The sequence below is a fragment of the Protobothrops mucrosquamatus genome, unplaced genomic scaffold (genome assembly GCF_001527695.2).
Source record: "Protobothrops mucrosquamatus isolate PMUCROS unplaced genomic scaffold, P.Mucros_1.0 scaffold2171, whole genome shotgun sequence".
In the NCBI taxonomy this organism is placed as follows: domain Eukaryota; kingdom Metazoa; phylum Chordata; class Lepidosauria; order Squamata; family Viperidae; genus Protobothrops; species Protobothrops mucrosquamatus.
Window position 1 is genome coordinate 44,538 of NW_015388265.1, and position 15,338 is coordinate 59,875.

Sequence of the window (15,338 nt, forward strand, 5' to 3'; positions counted from 1 at the left end):
ACTGACCTAGGGTGAATTTTTAAATAGGGACAATTTTAATGATTTTAAACAAGACACAGCTACAAATATTTGGTTTTTAATTGGCTTTTATAGGGAAATGTTTTGTATTGTTTTTAATATGCTGTGAGCCGCCCTGAGTCCCATGGGGGAGAAGGGCGGCATATAAGTCTTATTATAAATAAATAAATAAATAAATAAATGTTTGTGTTCTTCTTTCTTCTAAACCATTTTGTGGCCTTTGACTTGGCTGGAATGCACGTAGTCATTGACTTGCAACCCTTCATTTAAGTGACTATTGGACGTTAACAATGGCACTGAAAAAAAGTGACTTCTGACTGTTTTTTCAGCCTTCACGTGATCGAAATTCAGATGTTTGGCAACTGTCATGTATTTATTGAACTATCCTGAGGTCACGTGACCACCTTTTGTGATCTTCTGAGAAGCAAAGTCAACGGGGAAGCCAGATTCACTTGTTATTCACTTAACAACTGCGACAAGAACGTTTAGTAAAAGGGGACAAAAACCCGCTTAACAACTGTATTCCTCAGCAGTGGAAATTTTGGGCTCCGCTGTGGTCGTAAGCCGAGGACTACCTCCAGAAGCCAAAGTTTTTTTTCCCTGGGCACAATGAAACTCATTTCTCCTCAGAAGGGCTTCCTTTTTTCCTACCTTCTGAACAAAACTGATCCTGTGATTCAACAGGTTCTAATTGGCCTCCGTTGTTCTTCATGGCATTGATTCCTTAATTCATTAAGGAAAAGTTAACCTTGTGTAAAGTGATGCAACAGACTGAATTTCCTTCTTGCTCAATAAGACGATTAAGAAGGGAGGAGCAGAAAAATAGTTGGGAGTGTTTATTGTTGTGTTTACTTCTGATAGCATCTCCTCCCTCAAGGGAAAAAGCCTGGCTGGGGGCCCTAATATTTTAATCCATACTTAACCGTAATACAGGCAGGCCTCGACCACAGTCCATTTAGTGACTGTTCGAAGTTACCAAGGCACTGAAAAAAGTGACTTATGACCGTTTTTCCACACTTACTGGCCGTTGGCAGCATCCCCGTGGTCACCTGATTGCAACTGACTCATATTTATGATGGTTGAAGTGTGGCAGAAGGAGAAAGGCGTTCAACATATGGCTGTTTTAAATATATTTAATGATATATGCTAGATATTTAATGCATTTCTACACATAGGTGTGTAAATGCAGAGACTCAGTGTAGGTTATAGCAAAGCTTATAGGACAGAAGTTAGATTACGAAAAGGTACATTCAAATCCCCACGCTGCTCATTGAGTTGGGCCGTTGTAGGGAAATTCCCTTTGAGAAATTCCCGTTGAGAAAGGTAGAACACAAATGCAATAATAATATGTTAAATTAAATCACATACGTGTTTTGTGCAGCTGTTGCCTCAGAAAAAGTTGTGCACTCCTAATTTATGGTATGGGCAGGGAAGAACAATTCCTTCTTTTCATCTAGTGATCACTATTTCTATCTATCTATCTGTCTGTCTGTCTATCATCCATTACCTATCTATAATCTATTATCCATCCGTCTATCTATCTATCTATCTATCTATCTATCTATCTATCTATCTATCTATCTATCTATCTATCTATCTATCTATCTATCTATCTATCTATCTATCTATCTATCTATCTATCTCTACCTATATCTATCTGTCATTCTATATCTAGCTATCTATCCAGTCTTTTCTGAATGTTCTGTAATGATAGCCCTCAACTTACAACCATTCATTTAGTGACTGTTCAAAGTTATGATGGCACTGACAAAAGTGATTCATCACTAGTCCTCATGCTTAGAACTGTTGCAGCATCCCCACAGTTGCGTGTTCATAACGCCTGAGAGGTAGGACTACAACTGACAGTGTTCTGGTTTCTTGCCTGATGCCTTAAGCACGAGACCAAACTGGCTTTCATATATATTTTCAGAGGAATCTGAAAAACATAAGCAAAACAGTTGTGAAGTGAGTTTTGCCCCCATTTTACCATCTTTCTTGCCTCAGTTGTTAAGTGAATCACTGCAGTTGTTCAGTTAGTAATCTGGTTTCCCCATTGACTTTGTTTGTCAGACGGTTGCCAAAGGGGGACCACATGACCAGGACACGGCAACCATCATCAGTGCATGCCACTTGTCAAGCGTCCGAATTTTGATCACGTGACCGTGGGGTTGTTGCAACAGTCGTAAGTCACTTTTTGCAACTTCGAACGGTCACCAAGCAAATAGTCGTAAGGCGAGGACTATGTGTAACATATTTGGGAAATTCATTTTGCCTGAGTTGCTTGTTGGTTTTCCAGATTATCCCGTGCAGGAACAGGCTGTGGGATCACCTAAGGGGGGATTTCTTAACACTCTTAAACCTGCATTGTGCACATGCCGAATTACAATACCGTGTCTCTCTTTTGCCTAGATTTGGAGTGGCAAAACTCCAAGCAGGTTAGTGTGTCAGGATGTGTGTATTTGGCACAAGAGTTTTCTCTCACAGCCTGCCAGTTTTGATTCTCAAGCTTCCGCAATTCACGTCGTTGTTCCTTTGGCATTTTTTCTTTTTTTTTAAAGAGGACGATTCTAAGAATATATATAGCCACTTACTGGCTTTAGATGAAATCTTTATGATTTGAATCTAAAATGAGGGTCAGTCCTGGTTCAGTAAAACCTTTGAAGGAAGAAGCTGCTAAATCCATGCAGACTCTTTTGTCTTCAATTGTTTTCTTTTCCTTTTTCCCCTAATTCAGGTTGGCCATTTCTGTCTGGTTTGGTCTGGCTAAAGGAGAATGTACTATTTGCTCAGTGGGGGGAGGGGGGGCGAAAACTGGAAGTAAGGGATTGGACTAGAAGACCTCCAAGGTCCCTTCCAACTCTTGTTATTTTGTTACAGGTAGTCTTTGACTTACAACAGTTCATTTAGTGACCGTTCGAAGTTACAACGGCACTGTAAAAAGTGACTTATGACTGTTTTTCGCACTTGTGACCGTTGCAGCTGCAATGATTCACTTAACAAATGTGACAAGAAAAGTTGCAAAACGGGGGCCAAAACTCAACTTAGCAAATTTCTCACTTAGCAATATAAATGTTGGGCTCAGTTGTGGTCGTAAGTCGAGGACTACCTGTATTCTGTTAAGTGGTAGCCTCCTGAGGTGAATTTGGGAGGGAGAGAGGCCTGACACTTCCAGGCTGGCTTTTTCTTCTGCAGCCCTTCTGAGGTAATTTTTTTTCACATACATTTTCAAAGCATCAATAGAATAGAATAGAATAGAATAGAATAGAATAGAATAGAATAGGAAATAGAACAGGAAATAGAACAGAATAGAATAGAATAGAGTAGAATAGGAAATAGAACAGAACAGAACAAAATAGAAAATAGAACAGAATAGAAAATAGAACGGAACAGAACAGAGCTGGAAAGGGACCTTGGAGGTCTTCTAGTCCAGTCCCCTGCTCAAGCAGGAGAACCTATACCAAGGATAGGCAACCTCGGCTCTTTTATGACTGGTGGACCAACTCCCAGAATTCCTGAGCCAGCATGGCTCAGCTTGGCAACCTCTCCCTTTCCCCTCAGCATGGCTGGCTCAGGAATTCTGGGAGTTGAAGTCCACCAGTTATAAAAGAGCCAAGGTTGCCTACCCCTGACTTATACCATCTCAGACAAGTGACTGCCTAGCCTCTTCTTAAAAATTAAAAATGATTGCATCTTTCATGTGAAAGCTTTCTACATTCTCTACCAGTTCTTTTGACCTCCTGCAGAAAAAACAGTGTGTGTGTGTATGTCTGTCCATTTAAGTAGAAAAGTCTGAAGAGCTGTTGTTTCATTGTCTGTAGATGTGGGACTAGACATGCTTTATTCTGAAGAGGCCCTAGAGAAATCATAATGGGTCCCTTCAGCTTCTGCTGAGTGGATGAAATTTCTAATTGGGCCAGCTTGGAGTCTAGCCGTATATCCTTGTGTGGTCAACAGACTTTTGGTTTCTGTCTGTTCTTTTTAGTTTCCATTAATGTCCCTTGCAAAAGAAAAAAAAAAAACCCACTTCAGATGGGGAAACGGGAAGGTCTCTGGCTAGCTGCTTTGTCTGTTTTTATATATATATATATATATATTAAGGACTCTTTTGCATTTCTAGCAAATGGCTCTTAAAGAAGAAAAAAATGTTTGGTCCTTGGGATTGTTGGTGCAAACTATGGCTAGTCGCTCTTGATGTCTATGGAGAGTCTCAATCATGGTTGTCCCAAAGGTGCTTTTCCAAAAGTCAAGTGGACTTTTCTTGGTGTTTTTTTTTTCCTTGGAGCTTCTTGGACGAGAAGTGAAAAGTTTTCAAAGAAAAAAACCAAGAGAGTCCAGTTGTCTTTTGGAAAAGGAGCCTTGGGATAATTAATAGAATAACAGAGTTGGAAGGGACCTTGTGGCTGAGGAATTCTGGGAGTTGAAGTCCACAAGTCTTAAAGTTGTCAAGATTGAGGACTCCTGCCCTATACCATTCAGACAAATTGCTCTTAACTATTTCTTGGATTTAGGAGACTTGTGATTCTCTGCAGAAAATGTATATTTATCGCAGAAGGTGTAGCCATCTACAGCTGATCACCTCAGCTGATAATGTGGTTAGATTGTGGCGGGGTGTAAGACCAATAAATAAATAATAACTGCCTGTTATTTTAGCTTACTTTTCATATCTGAGGAAAGAGCCACCTTAGTTGAAGGATCTTAAGTTGAGGGCAATGAGCAGTAGTGGTTTGGGATCTGTATTTTATAAAATGTGGATGATTTAGGTTAAATTCATCTCTTGGTAATTGTGTGGATACATCCATGCTGTTTTCTTGGCAATAATATGAAGCTGGTTCCCTATTGTCACGATTGGCGTCATTGCTTTGATTTCCCACTGTAGCCTAGCGCTCCGGACTTTATGCTAATCTTCCAGCCCTATAATGGAGTAAGAGTTGGAAGGAACCTTAGAGGTCTTCTAGTCCAACCCCCTGCTCAAGCAGGAGACCCTATACCATTTCAGACAGGTGGCGGTCCAGTCTCTTTTTTAAAAACTCCAGTGATGGAGCACCCACCACTTCTGGATGCAATCCGTTTTCGCTTCCAAGCCCAGCATGTCTTCATAACCTTCGTTTATTTTCTTTTTTCTTTTTCTTTACTAGCTGGATCACAAAATCCTCTGTAACTGGCCAACAGTTGGTGTACTTGTCATGAAAGCTTGGATGAGAACTCGGGCCTTATTGAAAAATTCTGCACGTTGACCCCGGTGCTTTCTTTTCTACAGCATTTCCAGGCTATCATGTAATCTTCATAGCTTTATAGCTTGCAGAACCAAGAGGAAAATATAAACCAGGAAGCATCATCAGATATGCAAAACATCTGGAGCAGTAATTGTGCAACTAAGAATCTAAATTTCCTTTGTTTCCATACCGTGTGGATCAGAAGCGCCTTTATTTCTAAAAGTGAAATAATATCATGGTTTGTCCAAGACATTACAGCAGGGATCCTCAGACTTGGCTGTTTTATGACTTGTGGACTTCAACTCCCAGAATTCCTCAGCCAGGCATGCCTGGCTGAGGAATTCTGGGAGTTGAAGTCCACAAGTCATAAAAGGGCCAAGTTTGAAGACCCCTGCATTACAGACATAAAATAGTTCTAACAGCGTAGTGATTTGATTAATTTTAAGCCATTTTAATTCAAACTCTCACGCATTGCAAGCATCCAACAACTTATTTCAGGGGTGTCAAACTGCCGGCTCATGGGCCGGATGCGTCACGCCAAAACCGCGCGCACCCCATTGCTGGCAATGGGGAAAAAGCCGTGATACGTCGCGACACGTCACACGATGTCGCGAGTTTGACACCTGTGTATTAAATCATTAAATTTCAGTTCCACTCCGCCAGCCTACTTTTTCCTCCATGCTTTCGATTCAGTTTGTCCTATCTTGTTATATTTTTAAAGAAAAGGACTGTTGGGAAATAGTGGAACCTCTATGTTTATTTGGGAGAGAGGGAAAGAATAAGAAATGGGGCTTACTGTTAAAGATTGTAGCAGAGAGCTAGAATCTTTCGGACAGTGAAATCTCTTGTAGAAATCGTAAATCGCAACTAAACAGCGTTGTGGTTTGGATAAGGTGATAATGCTTTTAATGGATTTGGAGAATGACGTGTTTCTGCCTTAAGAGTCTGCATGGTCTTTAAGGCCTAAAAGATAATAACAATCAGTTTACTTTTGAAATAACGGTAGTCTTAACGTAAAACCAAAATTTCCATCGCTAAGCAGGATAGATATGTGAGTTTTGCCCCATTTTACAACTTTTCTTGCCAGCGTTGTTAAAGTGAACCACTGCCGTTGTTAAGTTAGTAATCTGGTTGTTAAGCGAATCTGGCTTCCTCACTGACTTTGCTTGTGAGACAGTCACAAAAGATGCACGGGAGGGTATTGCAGCCGTCATAAATATGAGCCAGTTGCCAAGCGCCTGAATTTTGATCACGTAATCAGGGCGGTTGTAAATGTGGAAAACGGTCATAAGTCACTTTTTTTCAGTGCCCTAATTTTGAATGGTTACTAAGCGAACGGTAGTAAGTCAAGGGCCTTCCATTGATTAAATCTTGTGCCTTCTTATGTCACCTTATTTTCCGTTTTGATAACCATATGAATTTTTCAACCCACATCACCTTTTAAGCCTTTTTTAATATTTAAACTGCTCTGTCTTTCCTCCCAAACAATTAAAAAAAAACCATAAGACAATTGTTCTGCTTAAAGAAAAAAAAATGCTATGGTTGCAAAAAGTTGATATAATATCAGGAGCTTTAAAAGCCCCCGAGATTTAAAAAAATAAAGGGCATGATACAATCTGAAAACCTGGGAGCTAGCGGGGACTTAATTTCTTCTGAGTTTACTTGGGTGATAAATAAATATTTACAAGGCGAATCTCATCAGCCCCCAAAAGATAAAAAAAGCGAGAGATTTTGTTTATCTCTGTTTATGTTGGTTTTTCTCCTGATGAAGCTCCGGGAGAGGAAGGGATGGTTTTGGTTATATTGTTTTGTTACTCCCCCACTTGGAGAAAGAAGCCTTGATTATGAACAAAGCAAAGCTGTATTTAACAACACTCCATGAGCAACGGGTGTCGGATGAAAGTTGCTGCTAGTTGGAACATCAGCGAAACCATATGTCTGTTTCAAGAATGATAGTTTCCTGCTTTATCAGGGCTGCCAGTAACTCCCACACACAGCGTTTTGCCAATTTTATTTTGCTTGCCTTCTTTTTCAATCAATTTTCTTCTTGTCTTCTTTCCTTCCTCCTCTCTCTCTCTTCAAGTTCCTAAGCCCGCCCGCCCCACCTTCCTTGTAACTGCGGTGTCCAATTAATCCTTTATTTACATTCCACTAAACACGATTGCCCTGTTTGTGGAACAAGCAAGGACAAAACAAACAAGCAGGCTAAGATATGGTTTACTACAATTGCCTGAGACATGCAAACCTCTGGAAGGTCAAACTATCCAAACCCTCTTCGGCCTTGGAAAAGCATGTCCTGTTGGCCCAGCCTGCAGGAAATGGGCTTATCTGAAGGAAGACAGATTAAACTTTTAATAGTTTAAAGTTGGCTTACAATCGTTCATTTAGTGACCATTCAAAATTGCAGCGGCATTGGAAAAAGCGACCTCTGACCATTTTTCACACTTAACGGCCGTTTGCAGCGTCCCCATGGTCACAGGATCAAAATACAGGCGCTTGGCAACTGGTTCACATTTGTGACAGGATCACGCGATCCCCTTTTTTGCGATCTTCCGACAAGCAAGGTCAATGGGGAAGCCAGATTCGCTTAACTGCCGTGTTGCTAACTTAACACCTGCAGCGATTCACTTAACAACTGTGACAAGAAAGGTTGTATAATGGGGGAAAACTCGCTTAACAGCTGTCTCGCTTAGCGGTGGAAATTTTGGGCTGAATTGTGGTCGTAAGTCTAGGACTATCTGGAGTTCTCCACTGGAGGCCATATCCTTCCCCCCCCCCACACACACGGTAGCCTTAGGATATTTTAAGGGAGTCCCCCCGTGAAAAATATGTAACCAGGAGGGCCACAGAAAAACAAAGTGTTATTATATTGCAAATATTGTCTGGTTAATGCTAGATCAGGGGTAGGCAACCTTGGCTCTTTTATGATTTGTGGACTTCAACTCCCAGAATTCCTGAGCCAGCCGTGCTGAGGGGAAAGGGAGAGGTTTCCAAGCTGAGCCATGCAGGTTCAGGAATTCTGGGAGTTGAAGTCCACGAGTCATAAAAGAGCCAAGGTTGCCTACCCCTGTGCTAGATAATGCATGAGTTATTGCCCGTTGTCCTAATCTGGTCATGGGACCTGGACAGAAGTGCAGCAGGAGAAAAACAAAGTTGGAAGGGGCCTTGAGTGAAAAAAGGTTGAGAAACAACGGTTTTGATAAAGGAGGCGCAGGGCTGAAGTGAGGAGTCCTTGGTGCTCTCTGAGCTTGGTGGTTTTCCTGCAGACGTTTCGTTGCCCAACTAGGTAACATCATCAGTGCTAGAAGGGATGAGGTTGGTGGAGTGAGGAGGAGGAGGAGGAGGAGGAGGAAGGAAAAAGGGAAAAGACTGGTGGGGTCTTTGGTGCTCTCTGAGCTTGGTTGTTTTCTTGCAGACATTTCATTGCCCAACTAGGTAACATCATCAGTGTTGGGAGGGAATGCATATAAACAGAGAGCAAATCCCCCTTCCTTCTGATGCTGTTATCAAGTTGGGTAATGAAACGTCTGCAATAATATAATCAAGCTCAGAGAACACGAAGGACAACCCCCTCCCCCAAAATGTGGGTTTAAACCAGGGGTCTTCAAATTTGGCCCTTTTGTGACTTGTGGACTTCAACTCCCAGAATTCCTCAGCCAGCGTACCTTTTGTGACCCTTTTGAGCAGGGGTCTTCAAACCTGGCCCTTTTATGACTCGTGGACTTCAACTCCCAGAATTCCTCAGCCAGGCACGCCTGGCTGAGGAATTCTGGGAGTCGAAGTCCACAAGTCATAAAAGGGCCAAGTTTGAAGACCCCTGGTTTAAACCAACTGGCAGTGGCTCTTCTTAAGTGTGAAACAGGATTTTTTTTTTATTTTTATCATCCAGAGTACGTTTTATTACAAACAACCCTTGGCTGTATTGTCTGATTTGTCTACCAAGGCAACACCAGAGTTGTATGAAGTTAAACGGGAACCCGATCTGTTCTGGGTAGTTTTGTGTGGATCTCTGAGCTGAACGTGACATTTTTCCTTGCCAGACTGGGGGTGCACATGACCGTGAAACTCCCCACACCATCTGGTTTGACACAGGATAAAATTTCCTCTTGAGTTGAGTTGGATCCGTCCACGTAGCTTTCTTGGCAGGCTGGAAGACGCCGTTTGCTGTAGCTTTCCTGTCAGGTTGTGGTTTTTTTTTTCCAACCTCACAATCCCTCCTACAGCCTTGGCATATCCTTCTGGGGTCTCCTCTAAGAACGAACCATAGCCTCACACCCTACCTGGGTTTTCTGGCTTAACCAGGTGGGCTGTGTAAGTATAGGTAGTCCTCAACGTACGGCCACAATTGAGCCCCAAATTTCAGTTTCGGAGCAAGACGGTTGTCGAACGAATTTGCCCTTTGTATGACCATCCTTGCCACAGTTAAGTGAAACACTGCAGTTGGTTAAGCCAGTGGCATGTTTGTTAAGTGAATCCGGCACCTCCATTGACTTTGCCTATCAGGCGGTCGCAAGGGGTAAATCACATGACTCTTGGACACATCATAAATATGAGCCAGTTGCCAAGCGCCAGGGTTTTGATCACGTGGCCATGGGGGTGCACAACGGTTATAAATGTGAAAAATGGGCATAAGTCACTTGTTTCAGGGCTGTTGTCAGTTCGATCGGTCGCTAAACGAGTGGTTGTAAGTCGAGGGCTACCTGTATTGGGAAAAGCGGAGTCGTGAGGTAATGCATCCCTCTTGCATCCCTCTAAGATGGCCGTCTCCTACGAATGTCACGCCATTTGGGGTTTCTTTTGTAAGAATAGGCTTCAAGGGTGGGAAACCTTGGCTCTTTTATGACTTGTGGACTTCAACTCCCAGAATTCCTGAGTCAGCATGGCTGGCTCAGGAATTCTCGGTATTGAAGTCCACAAGTCATAAGAGAGCCAAGGTTGCCCACCCCTGGGCTAGCTCATTGGTGGACAACTGTGGCAACTTTATGACCTGTGGACTTCAACTCCCAGAATTCCTGAGCCAGCATGGCTGGTTCAGGAATTCTGGGAGTTGAAGTCCACAGGTCATAAAGTTGCCATAGCTTACCACCCCTGTCCTAAAACTGGGAAACATCCTTTGATGTTTAAAAAAAAGAAAGTAGGTTTGAAGCCCCTCATAACGTCTGTCTCTCTCTCTCTCTCTCTCTCTCTCTCTCTCTCTCTCTCTCTCTCTCTCTCTCTCTCTCTCNAGAATCTTAAGATTCCCACTAGAATCTTAAGAATCAGAGTTGTCATGTTTGAGCTGCGGGGAAGGCAGCCTAAGCATGGTGTTCGAAAAAATTACGTAGATACAGGGAGCCCTCGATTTACGACCACGATTGAGCCCCAGATGTCTGTTGCTAAGTGAAACGCTGGTTAAGCCGAGTTTGCCCCATTTTACAACCTTTCTTGCCGCGGTTGTTAAGTGAACCACGGTAGTTGTCAAATTGGACAAACTGTCCTTAAGCGAGTCCGGCGTCCCCGTTGATTTGGCTGGCGGGAAAGTCGCAAAAGGGGGAATCGCGTGACCCCGGGATGCTGCAACCGCCATATGATATGAGCCAGTTGCCAAGCGTCAGAATGTTGATCACACGACCACGGGGATACTGCGACGGTCGTTAAGTGTGACAACTGGCCATACGTCACTTTTTTCAGTGCTGCTGTAAGTTTGAATGGTCAAATAATACAAATATGGTGCATTTCATTAGAAAAACAAACACATAAAAAAGCCTACTCAGTAAGTATTCAGAAATAACCAGTGGTCCCCCCCCCTGCATCCACACTCCCTCAACCTTCCTACCTACTTCCCTCTTCCTTCCTCCCCCTCTTAACCATGACCTCTCCTCTTTCCTCCTTTCCAACTATCCTACACATCCCATCACCTTCTTTTCCACCAGTGCTGCTGTAACTTTGAATGGTGGCTAAAGGATCGGTTGTAAGTCGAGGACTATCTGTAAGCAAGTTGACTTCCATCCCATACAGGCTGAATAAGAATTACCGTATTTCCCTGAAAATAAGCCCCAGTGCGGTTTGTCAGGATGCTGGTAATACAAGCCCCACCCCAAACATAAGAAGGAAATATTTAGTACCATATTTCCCTGAATATAAGCCCTAACTGGAAAATAAGCCTTAACGCGTCTTTTGGAGCAAAAATGAATATAAGACCCGGTCTTATTTTGGGGGGGGAAACACCATAGAAGACTAGAAGACCTCCAGGGTGCCCTTGCTCCAGCTCTATTCCGATTGATTTGAAATGTGCTGAGTCAACTTTGCCGTAAGCCACGTATTTCCCTTTCCACTAGACTGGCGATTGTTTGGGAATGACGGAGTTGTGGTGCTTGTGGTAGCTATTTGGTGGTGAACCTTTTCTCTCCTAGGTGTGCAGGAGAAAGTGCCCAAGGCCGCCCCCCTCTCCCTCCTCCTTCCTTGCCCTCTTGCTGAGTTGAGGTTGTTGCAGGAATGAGTTTTCCTGCTTGCAAAGCACATTCCTTAAGGCCTCAAACTCCGTTTTGGCAGCAGCAGTGGAGGATTGCCTGCCTGCCGTTGAAATCGGAGGCGGGCCCAGTTTGACAGCCTCCTTAACGAAAGCCAAACTGAGTTGTGGTTAGATGGAGGCAAAAAAAGAAGCTTGTGCAGACCCCTCCTCAATTGCCAGCTTCTTCTGCTTTCATCTTTCAAAGGGCCTCCTGTCTCTGGGGGGAACAAAGACCCCTTTTGTGACCCTTTTGAGCAGGGGTCTTCAAACCTGGCCCTTTTATGACTGGTGGACTTCAACTCCCAGAATTCCTCAGCCAGGCACGCGTGCCTGGCTGAGGAATTCTGGGAGTTGAAGTCTACCAGTCATAAAAGGGCCAGGTTTGAAGGCCCCATGCTTTTGAGGTTGGACAGTTTTGTATGGGAAGACTAGATTCTCTCAACTTCGGGATAGCTAATGCAATTTTTAACACACACACACACACATACCATTTTTTTCTGTTTTCTTTCTGCCTATACAGGTAGTCCTCGATTTACGACTCGCAATTGAGCCCAAAGTTTTTGTTGCCCAAGTGAAAGATTTGTGAAGTGAATTTTGGCCCCGTTTTATGGCTTTTTGTGCCACGTTTGTTAAGTGAATTGCTGCACTTGTTAAGTTAGTAACACGGTTGTTAAGTGAATCTGGCTTCCTAATTGACTTTGCTTGTGAGAAGGTCGCAAAAGGCATTCACATTCTATTCTGTAATTCTATTCTATTCTATTCTGTAATTCTATTCTATTCTATTCTATTCTATTCTATTCTATTCTATTCTATTCTGTAATTCTATTATATTCTATTCCATTCCATTCCATTCCATTCCATTCCATTCCATTCCATTCCATTTCTTATTCTATTCTATTCTATTCTATTCTATTCTATTCTATTCTATTCTATTCTATTCTATTCTGTAATTCTATTCTGTAATTCTATTCTATTCTGTAATTCTATTCTATTCTATTCTATTCTATTCTATTCTATTCTATTTATTACATTACATTACATTACATTACATTACATTTCTTATTCTATTCTATTCTTGGGCCTCACATTCCAAAGCTTTATTTAATATGCTGCCCAACTTCCAATAACAAAAAAAAAAGAATTCACCATCACATCGAAATCACTTTATTTTATTTATTTATTTATTTTTTCAGAATTTGGGGTTTCTGACTCTTACTTCAGGGTTGTAACGCTGAAGAACATAATGCTTCAGCACTATCCATCCTCCTTGTTAAGAATTATCCATAGGACGTGAATAGGGATATTATCCATAGTATTGATCCACAGGATATTTCGGATTCTGAAGACCCTAGTAGCATCGTTGTGCGTAATACCATTTCTTTTTTTCTTTTTTTTTTTGCTTTCTCTCTTTAAAAACAGGGTTGTGAAAGAGGAAATTTCAGATGACAATGCAAGGCTTCCCTGCTTCAACGGGCGTGTGGTGTCCTGGGTAAGTAGCCTTTTTGACGGAATATCTTTTTTACTCTTCCCAAGGTCAGCGGTGTTTGATCCTATTCAGCATGCCCCATTCCCAGTGCTTCTTCCCTGATCTAGATGTTCCTCCCTTGAAGATGGGGGGGGTGGTGTTATTTATTTATTTATTACATTTCTAGATTGCCCATTTCACCTAAATCGGGGGTCCCCAACCCCCGGGTTATAGCCCGGTACTGGACTGTGGCCCATTCACAACCGGGCCGCCCAAACAATACGCGAGTGTCTGCAAGCAGTTCCGTTGGTGTGAGCGGCAGGCACTGGCACGCGCGTGTGTCAAACTCCACTTGACTTTGCTTGTCAGAATCGACTGGGAAGCTTACAAATGGTGATCACGTGACCCCGGGACATGCAACTGTCATAAAGAGATGCCAGTGCTGAAAACCCTGATCGCGTGACCGTGGGGCTGGTGCAACTATCGTAATTGTGAAAACTGGTGCTAAGTCACTTTTTCGTTGCTCTTGTAACCACTAAACGAATGGCTGTAAGTCAAGCTGTCAGTGTGCTGCAGTTGCCAAAAAAAGCCAACAGCTAGGCTGCATTAACAGAGGAATAGAATCAAGATCACGTGAAGTGTTAATACCACTTTACAAGGCCTTGGTAAGGCCACGCTTGGAACCCTGCATCCAGTTTTGGTCACCGCGATGTAAAAAAGATGTTGAGACTCTAGAAAGAGTACAGAGAAGAGCAACAAAGTCAGCACTGGGAGCAACCGCCTCCCAGCGCTTATTATACACACCCGCCGATCAACCCCACCCCCCCATCCACCTAACCAGCATCCGGCTGCACAAGCTTAAACGTCCAGGTGGAACGCACTGCAGCCTTTCAGTCCCGTGCGTGTTCCCACTCCAGCCAGCTGTGCTTCGGGCCGCTCCGCCAGCCCTGGCCCAGGCCGGCCGGGAGCCAATGTACAATTTTGTGGTGGCCATCTATGCTGAAACGCATTCAGTCCTAGCTCCACAAGGCCACTGATCCCTGCCGCGTTGGCCCCACCCCCTGGGTTCATGCTGGGGAAGTGTTGCCCTTTGTGAGGAATGAAGAAATGGACCATGCCTTGGCGCTTGCCCCGGTCCCACCCCCTTCTGCCAGAGACCCTCAGATCTGTCCCACTCCTGCCCAGGCCCCCACAGGCACCCTTGACGCAAACTATGAAGAGCTGGCCATGCCCACCCAGTAGGCCACACCCACTCCATCCACACCCACCCAGTAGGCCGCACCCACCATGCCCCCCCCCCCCCCCCCCCCCCCCCCCCCCCCCCCCCCCCCCCCGCCCAGGGCAACCGCAATGCTGATGCGGCCCTCAATGAAATTGAGTTTGACACCCCTGCCTTAGATCCTCCCCTCCCCTCCTCCTCCTCCCCTTTCCCTCCACCATGAATCATTGATTAGTGATGACTCAGCAGTTGTACAAAGCCTTTGGCATGGAGGAGGGGGGGGGAAAGGTTGCCAGAACCTGGGAGAATGGGAAGTCCCTGAGACACAGCCGGAGGGAGGCCGTTCAACTTTCTGTAGTTAAATCCTGCTCGCCCTCTGAATGTTTTTCTTTTTTGTTGGGTGACTTTTTTCTTTTTTTTTACACAAAAGCACAGTGAGGGGTTTGATTGTCCGCTGCAGTGAGGAAGGCCAGCTTTTAAGGCCGTGCAAATCAAGAAGCAGCGTACTAAAACGTGGGGAAAAAAAATTGTGGACACTGAAATGGAGGCGAACGTTTCTTCAGGATGAAACTTCTTAATTGCAACAAGTCAGTGGGAAAAGAATAAGAGGCTAAGAAGCCCTGGGAGAATAATAATAATAATAATAATAATAATAATAATAATAATAATGATGATGATGATGATGATGATGATGATGATGATGATGATGATGATGAAGTTGGAAGGGACCTTGGAGGTCATCTAGTCCAACCCCCTGCTCAGGCAGGAAACCCTATACCAGGGGTGTCCAAACTTTTTTCAAAGAGGGCCAGATTGGATGAAGTGAACGTGCTGGAGGGCCGAACATTTTTCCGAACATTCTTTGAACCATTACAATTAAATGTAAATGAATTATTTTATGCCTCTTTCCTCTCCCTCTCTTTCCTCTTTCTC

At 43.6% G+C, this 15,338-nt stretch overlaps 1 protein-coding gene across 1 annotated transcript in view; it reads left to right on the forward strand.

The window, feature by feature from the left end:
• DVL3 (dishevelled segment polarity protein 3) overlaps window positions 1-15,338 on the forward strand; it is a 62,680-nt gene that overhangs the window by 16,568 nt on the left and 30,774 nt on the right. The window contains exon 2 of the mRNA XM_029285745.1: window positions 13,141-13,210. Coding sequence (XP_029141578.1) covers window positions 13,141-13,210 — 70 coding nt within the window. The remainder of the gene's footprint in view (window positions 1-13,140; window positions 13,211-15,338) is intronic.